Source organism: Thalassophryne amazonica, chromosome 4, assembly GCF_902500255.1.
Source record: "Thalassophryne amazonica chromosome 4, fThaAma1.1, whole genome shotgun sequence".
Classification (NCBI taxonomy): domain Eukaryota; kingdom Metazoa; phylum Chordata; class Actinopteri; order Batrachoidiformes; family Batrachoididae; genus Thalassophryne; species Thalassophryne amazonica.
In genome coordinates, this window is record NC_047106.1 from 141,776,308 (window position 1) to 141,794,941 (window position 18,634).

At 50.3% G+C, this 18,634-nt stretch overlaps 1 protein-coding gene across 1 annotated transcript; it reads left to right on the forward strand.

Annotated features, from left to right (window-relative positions):
* Positions 1 to 13,244: 13,244 nt before the first annotated feature.
* Positions 13,245 to 14,856, forward strand: LOC117509306 (somatostatin-2-like). Its single transcript, XM_034168972.1, has 3 exons — positions 13,245 to 13,548; positions 14,451 to 14,669; positions 14,745 to 14,856. Exons 1-2 carry the CDS (start codon positions 13,354 to 13,356, stop codon positions 14,655 to 14,657), a joined length of 402 nt encoding a protein of 133 aa, XP_034024863.1. The 5' UTR covers positions 13,245 to 13,353; the 3' UTR covers positions 14,658 to 14,669; positions 14,745 to 14,856.
* Positions 14,857 to 18,634: the final 3,778 nt, after the last annotated feature.

Genomic DNA, 18,634 nt, shown 5'->3' on the forward strand with positions numbered 1-18,634 from the left:
TACGACACCTTCACAACAGGATTTCTCGGCCATTCGTCATGGATCCCGAGGGGCGTCAACCACAGCTTGAACAGCCAATGGGAGAACAAGGAGCGCAGGCGTCAGCAGGAGGCGTGGTAAGTGATCTGCAGCAAATCCTTACCGCTTTCACTGCTCAGTTACATCTGGTAACCGAGCAAAATGCAATCCTCAATCGGAGGATGGAGGCTCTCACCGCCAGAGTGGAAGCACGCGAGTCGAGCGTCGCTGCAGTGTCTCCTCCTGCTGGCCCGGGGCCTAATACAGACGTTCCACTGGCCGTTCAACAACCCCCCCCACCGTCCCCTGAAGCTTACATAAGCCCTCCCGAACCGTACGGAGGCTGTGTTGAAATATGCGCAGTCTTCCTAATGCAGTGTTCGGTCGTTTTTGCACAGCGTCCGGTTATGTACGCATCAGACGCCACCCGGGTGGCTTATGTAATTAATCTGCTTCGAGGTGAGGCACGCGCTTGGGCTACAGCGCTCTGGGAACAGGATTCATGGCTTCTGACATCATACGCTGGGTTTATACGGGAATTCAAACAAGTGTTTGATCATCCCAACAGAGGCGAGACCGCCTCGACCGTGCTGCTGTCAATGAGACAGGGGCGTCGGAGCGCAGCTGATTACGCTGTCGACTTCCGCATCGTGGCTGCGAGGTCTGGCTGGAATGACGTTGCACTCCGCGCTGCCTTCATAAGCGGACTGTCTCCAGTACTGAAGGAGCATTTACTGGCTAAGGACGAACCGCAGGATTTCGACGGGCTTGTCAATCTGGTTATACGCTTAGACAACCGCTTAAATGAACACCGTCGGGAGCAGGCCGGGGGGCGTGGCCGGGCACAAGCCGTCCCTCTCTCTTTCGGGTCCGAAGGGGTGACGTCGTCCCCACGTTCCATTGCCAGAGGGCTCCATGTGGCAAAAGCTCCCCCTGCTGATGAAGCTATGGACACGAGCAGGGCCAAAGTGAGATCTGATATCAGACAAAGGAGGCTGGCCCGCGGGGAGTGTTTTTACTGTGGCTCATGTGAGCACATGTTAAAAGACTGCCCCAAACGGTCAAACACCAACGCCCGTCCTTAGAAACTGGGCTAAGGGTGGGCCATAACATGTACACGGGGAGACCCCGCAGATCAGCACGAATCCCAGTGATAATCCTGAGTGGGGATTTAACCCTTCACGCCCCAGCACTGGTGGACACGGGGTCCGAAGGGAATCTGTTGGATAGCAGATGGGCAAAGGAAGTAGGGCTCCCTCTAGTGGCTCTGCCTTTGCCTTTGAAGGTACGGGCACTAGATGGCACTCTACTCCCGTTAATCACACACCGGACACAGCCCGTGACTCTGGTTGTGTCTGGGAATCACAGGGAGGAGATCGTGTTTTACGTAACACCTTCTACCTCCCGAGTAATTTTGGGTTTTCCTTGGATGGTGAAACACAATCCCCGGATCGATTGGCTGTCTGGGGTAGTGGCGCAGTGGAGCGAAGCCTGCCACCGGGAGTGTTTAGGATCCTCGGTTCCACCCGGGATCACGGCTAAGGAGGAGGTTAAAGTCCCTCCCAATCTGACGGCGGTGCCTGAGGAGTACCATGATCTGGCTGATGTTTTCAGCAAAGATCTGGCACTCACTCTTCCCCCGCACCGACCGTACTATTGTGCCATTGATTTGATTCCGGACGTTGAGTACCCGTCCAGTAGACTGTACAACCTCTCACGTCCAGAACGCGAATCAATGGAGACCTACATCCGGGACTCCTTAGCCGCCGGATTGATCCGGAACTCCACCTCCCCGATGGGTGCAGGCTTCTTTTTTGTGGGTAAGAAAGACGGCGGACTCTGTCCATGCATCGATTACAGGGGGTTGAACGAGATCACGGTTCGCAATCGATACCCATTGCCCCTCTTGGATTCGGTGTTCACACCCCTGCATGGAGCTCAAATATTCACCAAACTTGATCTTAGGAATGCGTACCACCTGGTTCGGATCCGGAAGGGAGACGAATGGAAGACGGCATTTAACACCCCGTTAGGTCATTTTGAGTACCTGGTCATGCCGTTTGGTCTCACCAACGCGCCCGCGACGTTCCAAGCATTGGTTAACGACGTCTTGCGGGACTTCCTGCACCGGTTTGTCTTCGTATATCTGGATGATATACTCATCTTTTCTCCGGACCCTGAGACTCATGTTCAGGATGTACGTCAGGTCCTACAGCCGTTGTTAGAAAACCGGTTGTTTGTGAAGGGCGAGAAGTGTGAGTTTCACCGCACTTCTTTGTCCTTCCTGGGGTTTATCATCTCCTCCAACTCCGTCGCCCCGGATCCAGCCAAGGTTGCGGCGGTGAGGGATTGGCCCCAACCAAAAAGCCGTAGGAAGCTGCAACAGTTCCTCGGCTTTGCAAACTTCTACAGGAGGTTCATTAAGGGTTACAGTCAGGTTGTTAGCCCCCTGACTGCCCTGACCTCCACTAAGGTCCCCTTTACCTGGTCGGACCGGTGTGAGGCCGTGTTTAGGGAGTTGAAACGCCGGTTTTCGTCTGCGCCAGTTCTGGTGCAGCCTGATCCTACTCGCCAGTTTGTAGTGGAGGTGGACGCCTCAGACTCAGGGATAGGAGCCGTGCTGTCCCAGAGCGGGGAGTCCGATAAGGTTCTCCATCCTTGTGCCTACGTTTCCCGCAGGTTGACCCCCGCTGAGCGGAATTATGACGTGGGCAATCGGGAACTCCTCGCGGTGAAGGAGGCTCTGGAAGAGTGGAGACACCTGTTGGAGGGAGCTACGGAGCCTTTCACGGTTTTCACGGACCACCGGAACCTGGAGTACATCCGGACCGCCAAGCGGCTGAACCCCAGGCAAGCCCGCTGGTCCCTGTTCTTCCGACGCTTTGACTTCCGGATCACCTACCGCCCCGGGACTAGGAATCAACGGTCCGATGCACTGTCCCGGGTGCAAGAAGAGGAGGCCAAGGCTGAGTTGTCGGACCCCATCGAAACCATCCTTCCCGAGTCCACTGTTGTGGCCACCCTCACCTGGGATGTGGAGGAAACCGTCCGGGAGGCCCTGGCAAGGAACCCGGACCCGGGAGATGGTCCAAAGAACAAACTTTACGTCCCACCAGAGGCTAGGGCTGCCGTCTTGGACTTCTGCCATGGATCCAAGTTCTCCTGTCATCCCGGAGTGCGTAGGATCGTGGCAGTAGTCCAGCAGCACTTCTGGTGGGCGTCACTGGAAGCCGACGTCCAGGACTACGTCCAGGCCTGTACCACCTGTGCCAGGGGCAAGGCGGACCATCACAAGACCAGGGGTCTCCTCCAACCCCTGCCTGTGCCTCATCGCCCCTGGTCCCACATCGGCCTGGACTTCGTCACGGGCCTCCCGCCGTCCCAGGGCAACACCACCATACTGACGATAGTGGACCGGTTCTCCAAGGCGGCCCACTTCGTGGCCCTCCCGAAGCTCCCAACGGACCAGGAGACAGCAGACCTCCTGGTCCACCACGTCGTGCGTCTGCATGGGATACCGTCGGACATCGTCTCGGATCGTGGTCCCCAGTTCTCCTCGCAGGTCTGGAGGAGTTTTTGTAAGGAGCTGGGGGCCACCGTACGTCTCTCGTCCGGGTATCACCCACAGACGAACGGCCAGGCAGAGCGGGCGAACCAGGACTTAGAACAGGCCCTTCGCTGTGTAACCTCCGCGTATCCGGCGGCCTGGAGTAACCATCTGGCCTGGATCGAGTACGCTCACAACAGCCAAGTGTCATCTGCCACCGGCCTCTCCCCTTTTGAAGCATGTCTGGGCTACCAGCCCCCTTTGTTCCCACTTGTGGAGGGAGAGGTCGGGGTACCCTCGGTCCAGGCCCACCTGCGGAGGTGCCGCCGGGTGTGGCGGACCGCCCGTTCTGCTTGCGGGCCTGGACGAGGGCCAAGGTCCATGCAGATCGCCGGCGATCCCCGGCCCCTGCATATCAACCGGGGCAGGAGGTGTGGTTATCCACTAAGGACTTCCCGCTCCAAGTGACATCCCAGAAACTGAAGGACCGTTTCATTGGACCATTCCCCATCGCCAAGATCCTCAGTCCGGCCGCAGTGAAGCTGACACTCCCGGCTTCACTGCGGATCCACGCGGTTTTTCATGTCTCTAGACTCAAGCCATACCACGCCTCACCACTCTGCACCCCTGGACCCGAGCCACCTCCTGCCCGAATCATCGATGGGGAGCCGGCATGGACTGTTCATCGGCTCCTGGACGTCCATCGGATGGGCCGGGGTTTTCAGTACCTGGTGGACTGGGAGGGGTACGGACCCGAAGAACGCTCCTGGGTGAAGAGGAGCTTCATCCTGGACCCAGCCCTCCTGGTCGATTTCTACCGCCGACACCCGGACAAGCCTGGCGCCCGTTGAGGGGGGGGTCCTGTTGTGTGGGCCGCTGAAGAGGAGGTACTGCTGGCCCACCACCACCAGTCGGCGCCCTGCTTGGAGTGCGGGCTTCAAGCATGAGAGGGCGCCGGAGCCATTGGAAGTGACAGCTGTCACTTGTCAACCACACCAGCTGTCTCTCATCAACCATCACATAAGAAGCGGATTACAACTCCACCTCCTCGCCGAGAAATCATCTACCACTAAAGGTAATCTTCTCTGCTGTATTCTCTGAGTGTTTTTCAAATTGTGATCTGTGTGCAGCCGTATACCTGTAAAGTCTGTTGGAGATTGGATTGGCGGATAGTGAGAAGACGACGGTCTTCGTCTCTCACTCCATCCAGAAGAGGGACAAACAGGAGCTGCACGAGTGATAACGTATCTGGAGGTGGAGGTTTTCCCTCCCGGAGGAATTGTGTGTAAAGGTTGCTGGGTGTGAGGACTCACACTCACCGTCATCTGTTTCTTGTCTGCCAGCAGTACCAGGGCCGACAACGGAGGACAGAGACCACCTGGGGACTCAGGACTTGGCGGCTCTGGTGTTCTTCAGGCCGTTGGTGGTGGAAGCGGTGTGGGCCCCGGCTCTTCGTTCATCAGAGGTCTCCTATCTTCGAGCCTGCCCACAGTCCTCTTGTGTACAATTGGCATCCACTATTTTTCTGTCTGTATTCCGTTGTGTGCCTTCACAACATTAAATTGTTACTCCTTTTCTTATCCATTGTCCGTTCATTTGCGCCCCCTGTTGTGGGTCCGTGTTACGACACCTTCACAACAGGATTTCTCGGCCATTCGTCATGGATCCCGAGGGGCGTCAACCACAGCTTGAACAGCCAATGGGAGAACAAGGAGCGCAGGCGTCAGCAGGAGGCGTGGTAAGTGATCTGCAGCAAATCCTTACCGCTTTCACTGCTCAGTTACATCTGGTAACCGAGCAAAATGCAATCCTCAATCGGAGGATGGAGGCTCTCACCGCCAGAGTGGAAGCACGCGAGTCGAGCGTCGCTGCAGTGTCTCCTCCTGCTGGCCCGGGGCCTAATACAGACGTTCCACTGGCCGTTCAACAACCCCCCCCACCGTCCCCTGAAGCTTACATAAGCCCTCCCGAACCGTACGGAGGCTGTGTTGAAATGTGCGCAGTCTTCCTAATGCAGTGTTCGCTCGTTTTTGCACAGCGTCCGGTTATGTACGCATCAGACGCCACCCGGGTGGCTTATGTAATTAATCTGCTTCGAGGTGAGGCACGCGCTTGGGCTACAGCGCTCTGGGAACAGGATTCATGGCTTCTGACATCATACGCTGGGTTTATACGGGAATTCAAACAAGTGTTTGATCATCCCAACAGAGGCGAGACCGCCTCGACCGTGCTGCTGTCAATGAGACAGGGGCGTCGGAGCGCAGCTGATTACGCTGTCGACTTCCGCATCGCGGCTGCGAGGTCTGGCTGGAATGACGTTGCACTCCGCGCTGCCTTCATAAGCGGACTGTCTCCAGTACTGAAGGAGCATTTACTGGCTAAGGACGAACCGCAGGATTTCGACGGGCTTGTCAATCTGGTTATACGCTTAGACAACCGCTTAAATGAACACCGTCGGGAGCAGGCCGGGGGGCGTGGCCGGGCACAAGCCGTCCCTCTCTCTTCCGGGTCCGAAGGGGTGACGTCGTCCCCACGTTCCATTGCCAGAGGGCTCCATGTGGCAAAAGCTCCCCCTGCTGATGAAGCTATGGACACGAGCAGGGCCAAAGTGAGATCTGATATCAGACAAAGGAGGCTGGCCCGCGGGGAGTGTTTTTACTGTGGCTCATGTGAGCACATGTTAAAAGACTGCCCCAAACGGTCAAACACCAACGCCCGTCCTTAGAAACTGGGCTAAGGGTGGGCCATAACATGTACACGGGGAGACCCCGCAGATCAGCACGTATCCCAGTGATAATCCTGAGTGGGGATTTAACCCTTCACGCCCCAGCACTGGTGGACACGGGGTCCGAAGGGAATCTGTTGGATAGCAGATGGGCAAAGGAAGTAGGGCTCCCTCTAGTGGCTCTGCCTTCGCCTTTGAAGGTACGGGCACTAGATGGCACTCTACTCCCGTTAATCACACACCGGACACAGCCCGTGACTCTGGTTGTGTCTGGGAATCACAGGGAGGAGATCGTGTTTTACGTAACACCTTCTACCTCCCGAGTGATTTTGGGTTTTCCTTGGATGGTGAAACACAATCCCCGGATCGATTGGCTGTCTGGGGTAGTGGCGCAGTGGAGCGAAGCCTGCCACCGGGAGTGTTTAGGATCCTCGGTTCCACCCGGGATCACGGCTAAGGAGGAGGTTAAAGTCCCTCCCAATCTGACGGCGGTGCCTGAGGAGTACCATGATCTGGCTGATGTTTTCAGCAAAGATCTGGCACTCACTCTTCCCCCGCACCGACCGTACTATTGTGCCATTGATTTGATTCCGGACGTTGAGTACCCGTCCAGTAGACTGTACAACCTCTCACGTCCAGAACGCGAATCAATGGAGACCTACATCCGGGACTCCTTAGCCGCCGGATTGATCGGGAACTCCACCTCCCCGATGGGTGCGGGCTTCTTTTTTGTGGGTAAGAAAGACGGCGGACTCTGTCCATGCATCGATTACAGGGGGTTGAACGAGATCACGGTTCGCAATCGATACCCATTGCCCCTCTTGGATTCGGTGTTCACACCCCTGCATGGAGCTCAAATATTCACCAAACTTGATCTTAGGAATGCGTACCACCTGGTTCGGATCCGGAAGGGAGACGAATGGAAGACGGCATTTAACACCCCGTTAGGTCATTTTGAGTACCTGGTCATGCCGTTTGGTCTCACCAACGCGCCCGCGACGTTCCAAGCATTGGTTAACGACGTCTTGCGGGACTTCCTGCACCGGTTTGTCTTCGTATATCTGGATGATATACTCATCTTTTCTCCGGACCCTGAGACTCATGTTCAGCATGTACGTCAGGTCCTACAGCCGTTGTTAGAAAACCGGTTGTTTGTGAAGGGCGAGAAGTGTGAGTTTCACCGCACTTCTTTGTCCTTCCTGGGGTTTATCATCTCCTCCAACTCCGTCGCCCCGGATCCAGCCAAGGTTGCGGCGGTGAGGGATTGGCCCCAACCAAAAAGCCGTAGGAAGCTGCAACAGTTCCTCGGCTTTGCAAACTTCTACAGGAGGTTCATTAAGGGTTACAGTCAGGTTGTTAGCCCCCTGACTGCCCTGACCTCCACTAAGGTCCCCTTTACCTGGTCGGACCGGTGCGAGGCCGTGTTTAGGGAGTTGAAACGCCGGTTTTCGTCTGCGCCAGTTCTGGTGCAGCCTGATCCTACTCGCCAGTTTGTAGTGGAGGTGGACGCCTCAGACTCAGGGATAGGAGCCGTGCTGTCCCAAAGCGGGGAGTCCGATAAGGTTCTCCATCCTTGTGCCTACTTTTCCCGCAGGTTGACCCCCGCTGAGCGGAATTATGACGTGGGCAATCGGGAACTCCTCGCGGTGAAGGAGGCTCTGGAAGAGTGGAGACACCTGTTGGAGGGAGCTACGGAGCCTTTCACGGTTTTCACGGACCACCGGAACCTGGAGTACATCCGGACCGCCAAGCGGCTGAACCCCAGGCAAGCCCGCTGGTCCCTGTTCTTCCGACGCTTTGACTTCCGGATCACCTACCGCCCCGGGACTAGGAATCAACGGTCCGATGCACTGTCCCGGGTGCAAGAAGAGGAGGCCAAGGCTGAGTTGTCGGACCCCATCGAAACCATCCTTCCCGAGTCCACTGTCGTGGCCACCCTCACCTGGGATGTGGAGGAAACCGTCCGGGAGGCCCTGGCAAGGAACCCGGACCCGGGAGATGGTCCAAAGAACAAACTTTACGTCCCACCAGAGGCTAGGGCTGCCGTCTTGGACTTCTGCCATGGATCCAAGTTCTCCTGTCATCCCGGAGTGCGTAGGATCGTGGCAGTAGTCCAGCAGCACTTCTGGTGGGCGTCACTGGAAGCCGACGTCCGGGACTACGTCCAGGCCTGTACCACCTGTGCCAGGGGCAAGGCGGACCATCACAAGACCAGGGGTCTCCTCCAACCCCTGCCTGTGCCTCATCGCCCCTGGTCCCACATCGGCCTGGACTTCGTCACGGGCCTCCCGCCGTCCCAGGGCAACACCACCATACTGACGATAGTGGACCGGTTCTCCAAGGCGGCCCACTTCGTGGCCCTCCCGAAGCTCCCAACGGACCAGGAGACAGCAGACCTCCTGGTCCACCACGTCGTGCGTCTGCATGGGATACCATCGGACATCGTCTCGGATCGTGGTCCCCAGTTCTCCTCGCAGGTCTGGAGGAGTTTTTGTAAGGAGCTGGGGGCCACCGTACGTCTCTCGTCCGGGTATCACCCACAGACGAACGGCCAGGCAGAGCGGGCGAACCAGGACTTAGAACAGGCCCTTCGCTGTGTAACCTCCGCGCATCCGGCGGCCTGGAGTAACCATCTGGCCTGGATCGAGTACGCTCACAACAGCCAAGTGTCATCTGCCACCGGCCTCTCCCCTTTTGAAGCATGTCTGGGCTACCAGCCCCCTTTGTTCCCACTTGTGGAGGGAGAGGTCGGGGTACCCTCGGTCCAGGCCCACCTGCGGAGGTGCCGCCGGGTGTGGCGGACCGCCCGTTCTGCTTGCGGGCTTGGACGAGGGCCAAGGTCCATGCAGATCGCCGGCGATCCCCGGCCCCTGCATATCAACCGGGGCAGGAGGTGTGGTTATCCACTAAGGACTTCCCGCTCCAAGTGACATCCCAGAAACTGAAGGACCGTTTCATTGGACCATTCCCCATCAGCAAGATCCTCAGTCCGGCCGCAGTGAAGCTGACACTCCCGGCTTCACTGCGGATCCACCCGGTTTTTCATGTCTCTAGACTCAAGCCATACCACGCCTCACCACTCTGCACCCCTGGACCCGAGCCACCTCCTGCCCGAATCATCGATGGGGAGCCGGCATGGACTGTTCATCGGCTCCTGGACGTCCATCGGATGGGCCGGGGTTTTCAGTACCTGGTGGACTGGGAGGGGGCCGTTGGTGGTGGAAGCGGTGTGGGCCCCGGCTCTTCGTTCATCAGAGGTCTCCTATCTTCGAGCCTGCCCACAGTCCTCTTGTGTACAATTGGCATCCACTATTTTTCTGTCTGTATTCCGTTGTGTGCCTTCACAACATTAAATTGTTACTCCTTTTCTTATCCATTGTCCGTTCATTTGCGCCCCCTGTTGTGGGTCCGTGTTACGACACCTTCACAACATCATGTCTATGGATTTATTTGTGCTGAAGTCGATGTTTGTATCACTATTTGCAGGATTCCACTCTAAATATTCTCTTATCTGCTGCACTAGATATGAGATGTAAGTTGTTGCTCCTCACTGTTTCTCAGTTGCCCTCAAAAGTATTGGAACACTTGGCATTTCACACATTTTAATTTGTTTATTCCATTTCAAATACATTTTTTTTCTAAAAATTATCTTCCTTAACTCAAACTGAAATCAAATCTCTACAACTTGATATAAATTAATTAAAACTATAAAATCCAGCTTCCTGATGAAGTGGCGTAAAGGAGGATTTTCCTAAGAAGAAGACCTGAAAGTTCAGCAACAATTTGACAGAAAGAACATTTGAGATGAAAGACTAGATTTGATGTTTTGGTGAAAGAAACTTTTTGTATTTCTTCATAATTGATGTAAATAAAGTCGAAGACAATTCAGTGACTTGGAAATGTTCATGTTTCCATCCCCTGACTTGTCTAAAGAAAACTGGCAATAAAACTGATTATTATTTACATTTACATCTCTCAGCTGGCTTGGGAACGCCTTGGGGTTCCCCCTGGAGGAGCTGGGGGAGGTCTGTGTGGATCGGGAGGTCTGGGCAGCTTTGCTTGAGCTGCTGCCCCCGCAACCCGACTCCGGATAAAGTGGAAGAAAAGGATGGATGGAAAAAAAAAAGAGTAGAGCCACTTAGGTGTCTGGTCTTGAGAAACAGGGATGGTAGTTTGAAAAGCTTTTTTATCCCATGGGAACTCTCCCTACACACATAAGCGGCCCAAGAATATGGACAGCATGTATATAAGTGACATTTACATGACAATTTATATCACAATATTGAGATACGATAATTTGTCCATATTTTCCAGCCCTACTGTCAACTAGCTGAAAACTTTGAATATTAATTTACATTTACATAAAAAAAAATGCTTAAAGTGGGAGGGGGTTAAGAGGGCTGTAATGGGGGGGGGGGGGGGTGGTCATCTGAAAAGCAAAAAAAGAAAAATGCTTAAAAAGGCGGGGGGTCTGGGGGGCTCCGTCCCACCAGAAGGTTTTTACCATGCTAATGCTCCCCTGAAGCATTTACTCTACATAAAGTCTGAAGGACCTAAATGGCATGGTGACATGCTGACAAGCTTCGCTCGTTCATGTCCGCGACATATGCATATTAAGTTTTGTTGTGTTGTCTCCTCACGTGCACAGATCACACATCAAAAAGTAAATGTGTCAGTGACATGTGCTGTGCTGAAACACGAATGACTGGAACAGACGTAACGTTAAAGTAAACAGGATGGTGCTGGTTTGAGAAGTCGCTCCAGGATGTTTCTGCTTCAAGTGGTCGGCGTGGCGACACACCGTTTCTAACCCACAGAGTTTACAGAGCACCACGTTGTTGGGTATCTGCCTAAAGTCCTCCCACACTTCAGAAGAGGGTCAGAGTCCACAGTCTGAAGGACAAACTGCAACACGTCCGTGCTGTGTCCGTCTCCATCCTCTGCCTCCGGTCGTTTAGTCCCTCGGACGTGTCCTGTAGTTGTACCTTCAGGATGATGTTGTTCACTCCAGCTGGCATCAGCATTATTTAGTCAATAGTTAAATTTCTTTTTTGTGTGGAAGTTGTTGTTTTGAAAAATCTTATTTGTTGAAAGATTTGTGGGCCTCCTCTTTTTACACATCAGGAAAGTGACAAACCTGTGAGAGGACACTTGACTTCCTGTCTGCACACCTGGAAACAAACATTCTACACAGTTCAAATTAAATCAAACCCATGAACTGAATCAAGATGTTTTTTCCTCCTTTGTGTAAGTCAGACATCATTTAGTTGCTTTGAGGTGGATTTTATTTTAAGTCTCTCATACTGGCTGTAAAACACACACACACACACACATTCCCAGAGTACAAATTCTATTTACAGAAGTGAAATTTAAATTTACAACACACACTTTGACTGCCAGTGTGAAATCTGACAACTTATTCTGGTGATGTCTAAGTTGCTGTCAACTGAAATGTCATTTAGATTTAGTCTTAATTTATTCATCTTATCCATTTTAGTTTTAGTTCAGCTTTTGTATAAATGAATGTATATAAACTTAGATTTGAGAAATCATACATTCCTTATTATACAAAGTAATTATAATGTCTATTTATATCAAACTGTCCCATGAATCAAAGCACAAAACAAAATAAACTCCAGTAATAAAAGCAAATGACAACAATACAAGAAAATCCAAATTAAAGATCTCAAAATACAGAAGAAAAAACAAATCTCTGGGAAAAAACTGGTGAATATAAAAAGATTTTAGTCAAATAAACCTCAGCTGACTAAGCTCGTGTGATAGTTACACGATGCTGTCTGCATGTCAATAAACTCACCTATCAATTTAATCATGTCACAAAACACAAACCAGCACCAACTAAAGTAAATTAAAGGCTAAAAACACCAAAAACACACATCAAACTCTGTCTCGCCAAAATCAGCTGTAGACAGATCAGGAGTCACATTATTCAGTTAATCCAGCGTTGCTTTACATCAAGAGTTTTTGGAAAACAAACGGAACCACACACTGCTTCCACACGGTGCAGAGCTTGGTTCTGGATTGGGTCCATCAAGGGGCCATGACACTTCACATCGATGGACTTTTACAAGCCGGGCCTAGAGAGAGTTGACTGGCCGGATGATGCGGTGTCATATGGGAGCTGGTTCTTCAGTGGGATCATTGAACTTTGGAGGATTTGTGGCAGGATTAGTGCCTGAGCATGAGAGGATCAGACCGTGACCGCGTGGTTGGACGGCTCCGATTCATAAAAATGAACATGGCCCTGCAGATCTCGATCATAGTGTCCGGGTTTACACATAGAAAATCTGAGATCTTTTCTGTGGTTAGGCAGCTCAGAGAATCTGTAATCCATGTCCAGGTAATCTAGGATACCTTTAGGAGCCACCTCTGGTCCCGTTCTAAAACTTGGACGCACCCCTCCAAACACAAGATATTAAAAACAAAACTACACCAAGTAGAAATAAGTCAAGATAACAGTGACTTTAAATGCAAGTTAAAACCAGGGAAGAGGATCAGAGGCTGAACAGCTGGAACTGTGTTTGTGTGACAGGAAGTGTGGAGGAAGCAGCGGGACGCTGAGCTCTTTGTGTGTTTGTTCTGACTAATGGCGAGTGGGCCGCAGCCGCTTTGTTTAATGGAGATATCACAGAGTGCTAATGAAGTCTGTAATCCTCTTAACGCTCCGTTAATTCAAAGCCATTCCGCCACCGCCTGGAATTCTGCCGTTGTATTTGCTGTAGATTAGCGCTGGCGGCTGGAGAATGCTGCCAGCGTTGATAGTTTTATTCTTTTATTGTTCCAGTCAATCAGGACTAATGACGCCAGCCGTTTGTTTAACTCACGCTGACGACATTCCTCCATCGCCACACAGGTTGGCCCCGCCCACAACAGCTGTCAATCAGCTAGACAGCTGGGGGGAACATGTGACATTTAGGAGGAGGTCTGCGATGCTTTAAAAGAGCAGACCTGAGAGACCCCAGAACCACAATCAGAACCAGGACCTGCAGATCCAGACCAGCTGAAAGTCGGAGCCTGACGTTGTCTCTTTGTGTCAGCAGGTATGCGGCGTGTTCGGTGTTCCAGCTTCCTGTGCCTCACACTGCTGCTTCTGTGCAGTCCTGCTGGGGCTTCTCAGCACAGCAGAAACCAGGACCAGTACCAGAACCCGGACCAGGATCAGGACCAGGATTTGGAACTCGAGCTGCAACACCACAGGCTGCTGCAGCGTGCTCGCAGCGCCGGCCTCCTGTCCCAGGTTAGAGCCACTAGCTAATCGACATGCTCCCTTTCAAACCACACATCCACTGATGTCGGTACCGATCCACAGCAGGGACACCGTGGACAAAACCCACACCCTCACCATACCAGATGAACCATACGATTTCAAATACAACTCCAAAACATCCAGCTGTTGATTACGTCCAACAACCACTGTGTCACCGTGTGAGTCAGGTCTAGGGTCAGGGCTAAAGGTAATTATTCAGATTGTGTTTGTGTTGGGGTAGACTGAGCCTGACCCTAACCTCTGTCTTTATGGCCCTGGTGCTGTCTATGTAGCTGTATGGTTGAGAGTCTTGGATGGTAACCAGTGACCAAAGGTGATGACTGGATGTCTTTAGTACGAGGTGGAATTGAAGGATTCTTGGGTACCGCTGGAATGACTTTATTTCAAATGAGCGGTCACAAAGAGAGCCTAGGATGAGGAGGATTACTTGCATTGTGAGGAAGCGTTGGTGATGTGGCTCGTTTCTCTGTACATGATCCAGCACACATGACCTGAGTGTTGAGGATCCCAGGAGCTTGAGAAGGCCGAGGACACGCCTGCATTTCACCTGGCTGCAGCAGACAGATGGTTATTTTAGAGATGTAGGAATCGACCAGCTGTCTGCTGTGGTCGTTGCCATCCAAGACTCAGGTAGGTTCAGCGGTGTTGTGGATGCAGCAACGTGCAGACCCAGCACACGCTCCCAGACCTGACTTGACTTGTTATCTGGGCTCACGTTTGTGTTTATGGTTTTTGTTGGAAAAAAAATAATAAATTGAATAAATCAGTAGTTTTACTTTATTCCTCTCAGATAATGTTTGTGTTGACATGGAAACACTTTATCAGCTGCAGTATTTGATACAAATAGCTTAATTTCTTTCTTTTATTTCCAGGAGTGGAATAAACGTGCCGTGGAGGACCTACTCTCCCAGTTCACTCACACAGAGGATGATGTCCAGCAAGATGCAGAGGTGGCCTCCATGGCAACCGGTGGAAGGATGGAGTTGGAGCGCTCTGTGGACGCGCCCAACAACCTGCCCCCTCGTGAACGCAAAGCTGGCTGCAAGAACTTCTACTGGAAGGGCTTCACTTCCTGTTGAAAGACTGCCCAGGTAGCGTTTGTTTTTAAGCTCCACCAGTGTGGTACCAAGCTCAGGATTTGACTGTTGCTCTTTTTCTGTTCCTAGCTGAGGCCACACCTGAACCACACCAGTGAACCAATCCCAGAGCAGCCGTCTGCGTGGCGGCAACATTCCAGAAAAACAGAATAATTGTCAATAAAGAAGAGATTCAGTCAGACTGTGGTCCCACCTCCTCTCATTTTGACACATTTTGACATTGACAGACTATTAATGAACTGCGGTGAAGGTCACGTGATCACGTCTGTCTGTCTTCACCTGCTTCAGACTATTTCACGTGCACATTAATTTGACCAAGAATTTTATTACCAAGAGTTTTATTATTTTTATCATATAAAACCTCCGTCAGAGAGTTAGTCAGGCATAATCCAGGAGGTTTTGCAGAACAAGTTTGTGGAACATGCTGAAATTTTCAGAACAGGTTCAGAAAAATGTGTAGAATAACAAACTAAATGTCCACAAAAATCCCCTTTGTAGCTTTTTCAAAATCCAAGATGGCGTCCAAAATGGCCGCTGTATCACTGATTTTAGTAAATCTTTGCTTCACAAAGGGTTAAAAGCTTAAATTAACTACCTAAATGACTATATTAAGGTATGGGAAATATGTTTTACAATGAGGATTGAGAGGTTCTGAATACAAGAAATCTTGGAAGCTAAGATGGTGGCCATATTGGAAATAATTTGAAATATATATAAAATCAGTGAAATGTCCAAGCACAGCTTCCAGTCCAGGTGCTGGTCAGTCACAGGAACATGTACAGTGAGGAAAATAAGTATTTGAACACCCTGCGATTTTGCAAGTTCTCCCACTTAGAAATCATTGAGGGGTCTGAAATTTTCATCTTAGGTGCATGTCCACTGTGAGAGACATAATCTAAAAAAAAAAAAAAAAAATCACAATGTATGATTTTTTTTAATAATTTGTTTGTATGTTACTGCTGCAAATAAGTATTTGAACACCTGTGAAAATCAATGTTAATATTTGGTACAGTAGCTTTTGTTTGCAATTACAGAGGTCAAACATTTCCCGTAGTTTTTCACCAGGTTTTCACACACTGCAGCAGGGATTTTGGTCCACTCCTCCATACAGATCTTCTCCAGATCTTTCAGGTTTGGAGTTTCAGCTCCCTCCAAAGATTTTCTATTGAGTTCAGGTCTGGAGACTGGCCAGGCCACTCCAGGACCTTGAAATGCTTCTTACGGAGCCCCTCCTTAGTTGCCCTGGCTGTGTGTTTGGGGTCATTGTCATGCTGGAAGACCCAGCCATGACCCATCTTCAATGCTCTTACTGAGGGAAGGAGGTTGTTTGCCAAAATCTCGCAATACATGACCCCATCCATCCTCCCTTCAATACGGTGCAGTCGTCCTGTCCCCTTTGCAGAAGCGCACCCCCAGAGTATGATGTTTCCACCCCCATGCTTCACGGTTGGGATGGTTTTCTTGGGGTTGTTCTCATCCTCTAAACATGGCGAGTGGAGTTGATACCAAAAAGCTCTATTTTGGTCTCATCTGACCACATGACCTTCTCCCATGCCTCCTCTGGATCATCCAGATGGTCACTGGTGAACTTCAAACCATCCTGGACATGTGCTGGCTTGAGCAGGGGGACCTTGCTGCCCTGCAGGATTTTAAACCATGACAGCATCATGTGTTACTAATGTAATCTTTGTGACTGTGGTCCCAGCTCTCTTCAGGTCATTGACCAGGTCCTCCTGTGTAGTTCTGAGCTTTCTCAGAATCATCCTTACCCCACAAAGTGAGATCTTGCATGGAATCCCAAACCGAGGGAGATTGACAGTCATCTTGTGTTTCTTCCACTTTCTAATAAATAATCATAACAGTTGTCTTCTACCAAGCTGCTTGCCTGTTGTCCTGTAGTCCATCCCAGCCTTGAGCAGATCTACAGTTTTGTCCCTGGTGTCCTTAGACAGCTCTTTGGTCTTGGCTATGGTGGAGAGGTTGGAGTGTGATTGTTTGAGTGTGTGAACAAGTGTCTTTTATCAATCAATCAATTTTTTTATATAGCGCCAAATCACAACAGTTGCCCCAAGGCGCTTTATATTGTAAGGCAAGGCCATACAATAATTATGTAAAACCCCAACGGTCAAAACGACCCCCTGTGAGCAAGCACTTGGCTACAGTGGGAAGGAAAAACTCCCTTTTAACAGGAAGAAACCTCCAGCAGAACCAGGCTCAGGGAGGGGCAGTCTTCTGCTGGGACTGGTTGGGGCTGAGGGAGAGAACCAGGAAAAAGACATGCTGTGGAGGGGAGCAGAGATCGATCACTAATGATTAAATGCAGAGTGGTGCATACAGAGCAAAAAGAGAAAGAAACAGTGCATCATGGGAACCCCCCAGCAGTCTACGTCTATAGCAGCATAACTAAGGGATGGTTCAGGGTCACCTGATCCAGCCCTAACTATAAGCTTTAGCAAAAAGGAAAGTTTTAAGCCTAATCTTAAAAGTAGAGAGGGTGTCTGTCTCCCTGATCTGAATTGGGAGCTGGTTCCTCCCATTCTACTCTTACAAACCCTAGGAACTACAAGTAAGCCTGCAGTCTGAGAGCGAAGCGCTCTATTGGGGTGATATGGTACCAAGAGGTCCCTAAGATAAGATGGGACCTGATTATTCAAAACCTTATAAGTAAGAAGAAGAATTTTAAATTCTATTCTAGAATTAACAGGAAGCCAATGAAGAGAGGCCAATATGGGTGAGATATGCTCTCTCCTTCTAGTCCCCGTCAGTACTCTAGCTGCAGCATTTTGAATTAACTGAAGGCTTTTTAGGGAACTTTTAGGACAACCTGATAATAATGAATTACAATAGTCCAGCCTAGAGGAAATAAATGCATGAATTAGTTTTTCAGCATCACTCTGAGACAAGACCTTTCTGATTTTAGAGATATTGCGTAAATGCAAAAAAGCAGTCCTACATATTTGTTTAATATGCGCTTTGAATGACATATCCTGATCAAAAATGACTCCACGATTTCTCACAGTATTACTAGAGGTCAGGGTAATGCCATCCAGAGTAAGGATCTGGTTAGACACCATGTTTCTAAGATTTGTGGGGCCAAGTACAATAACTTCAGTTTTATCTGAGTTTAAAAGCAGGAAATTAGAGGTCATCCATGTCTTTATGTCTGTAAGACAATCCTGCAGTTTAGCTAATTGGTGTGTGTCCTCTGGCTTCATGGATAGATAAAGCTGGGTATCATCTGCGTAACAATGAAAATTTAAGCAATACCGTCTAATAATACTGCCTAAGGGAAGCATGTATAAAGTGAATAAAATTGGTCCTAGCACAGAACCTTGTGGAACTCCATAATTAACTTTAGTCTGTGAAGAAGATTCCCCATTTACATGAACAAATTGTAATCTATTAGACAAATATGATTCAAACCACCGCAGCGCAGTGCCTTTAATACCTATGGCATGCTCTAATCTCTGTAATAAAATTTTATGGTCAACAGTATCAAAAGCAGCACTGAGGTCTAACAGAACAAGCACAGAGATGAGTCCACTGTCCGAGGCCATAAGAAGATCATTTGTAACCTTCACTAATGCTGTTTCTGTACTATGATGAATTCTAAAACCTGACTGAAACTCTTCAAATAGACCATTCCTCTGCAGATGATCAGTTAGCTGTTTTACAACTACCCTTTCAAGAATTTTTGAGAGAAAAGGAAGGTTGGAGATTGGCCTATAATTAGCTAAGATAGCTGGGTCAAGTGATGGCTTTTTAAGTAATGGTTTAATTACTGCCACCTTAAAAGCCTGTGGTACATAGCCAAGTAACAAAGATAGATTGATCATATTTAAGATCGAAGCATTAAATAATGGTAGGGCTTCCTTGAGCAGCCTGGCAGGAATGGGGTCTAATAAACATGTTGATGGTTTGGATGAAGTAACTAATGAAAATAACTCAGACAGAACAAT

Bases quoted from the DNA above. Each gene is read 5' to 3' on its own strand.
- LOC117509306 (XM_034168972.1), top strand. From the start codon at position 13,354: ATGCGGCGTGTTCGGTGTTCCAGCTTCCTGTGCCTCACACTGCTGCTT. The intron at 13,549-14,450 runs GTTAGAGCCACT...TTTTATTTCCAG, and splicing joins GCGCCGGCCTCCTGTCCCAG to GAGTGGAATAAACGTGCCGT.